This window comes from Penaeus monodon, chromosome 25, assembly GCF_015228065.2.
Source record: "Penaeus monodon isolate SGIC_2016 chromosome 25, NSTDA_Pmon_1, whole genome shotgun sequence".
Classification (NCBI taxonomy): Eukaryota; Metazoa; Arthropoda; class Malacostraca; order Decapoda; family Penaeidae; genus Penaeus; species Penaeus monodon.
In genome coordinates, this window is record NC_051410.1 from 18,722,070 (window position 1) to 18,722,516 (window position 447).

Sequence of the window (447 nt, forward strand, 5' to 3'; positions counted from 1 at the left end):
GAATAAAACACACAGAAATATAAAGACAGCTAATATAATAGTTATTTCTAACATACGAGATATCTACAACGAACAAGAGGAAATCGAGCCACTCACATTCCGATCCCTCCTCATCATTTGTTAATACTGGAAAGAAATGCAAGATGATTATTAGTACAAAAATACAAACACTAATAATGAAAATAATACAGCATAAGCTTTTTCATTGTAAGCTCAGACTGGCCGATCAAAATTAACCTAAAACCAACAATCTATATTGATACAAGAGGAAATGTAAACAAACAAAATATGCATTTTTTCTCTCTCGTTTTTCCTCCGATCGCACTAATGCCTCTCGTTCGTAGTCTCTATTCGACCGTATTAGACAATGTCTCCTCATTAGTATTCTGTGCACGATCGACATCCCTTCTGTTGAGACCCACCTGTGCAATGCAGGCTCTGGGTACG

The 447-nt window shown here is 36.5% G+C and overlaps 1 protein-coding gene across 1 annotated transcript in view; it reads right to left on the reverse strand.

Moving 5' to 3' along the window:
- The window catches only part of LOC119589337, a gene marked incomplete in the record, with an annotated part of 19,170 nt that overhangs the window by 14,173 nt on the left and 4,550 nt on the right, over positions 1 to 447 (reverse strand). The window contains 1 exon segment of the mRNA XM_037937957.1: positions 97 to 126. Within this exon segment, the coding sequence (XP_037793885.1) occupies positions 97 to 126 (30 nt within the window).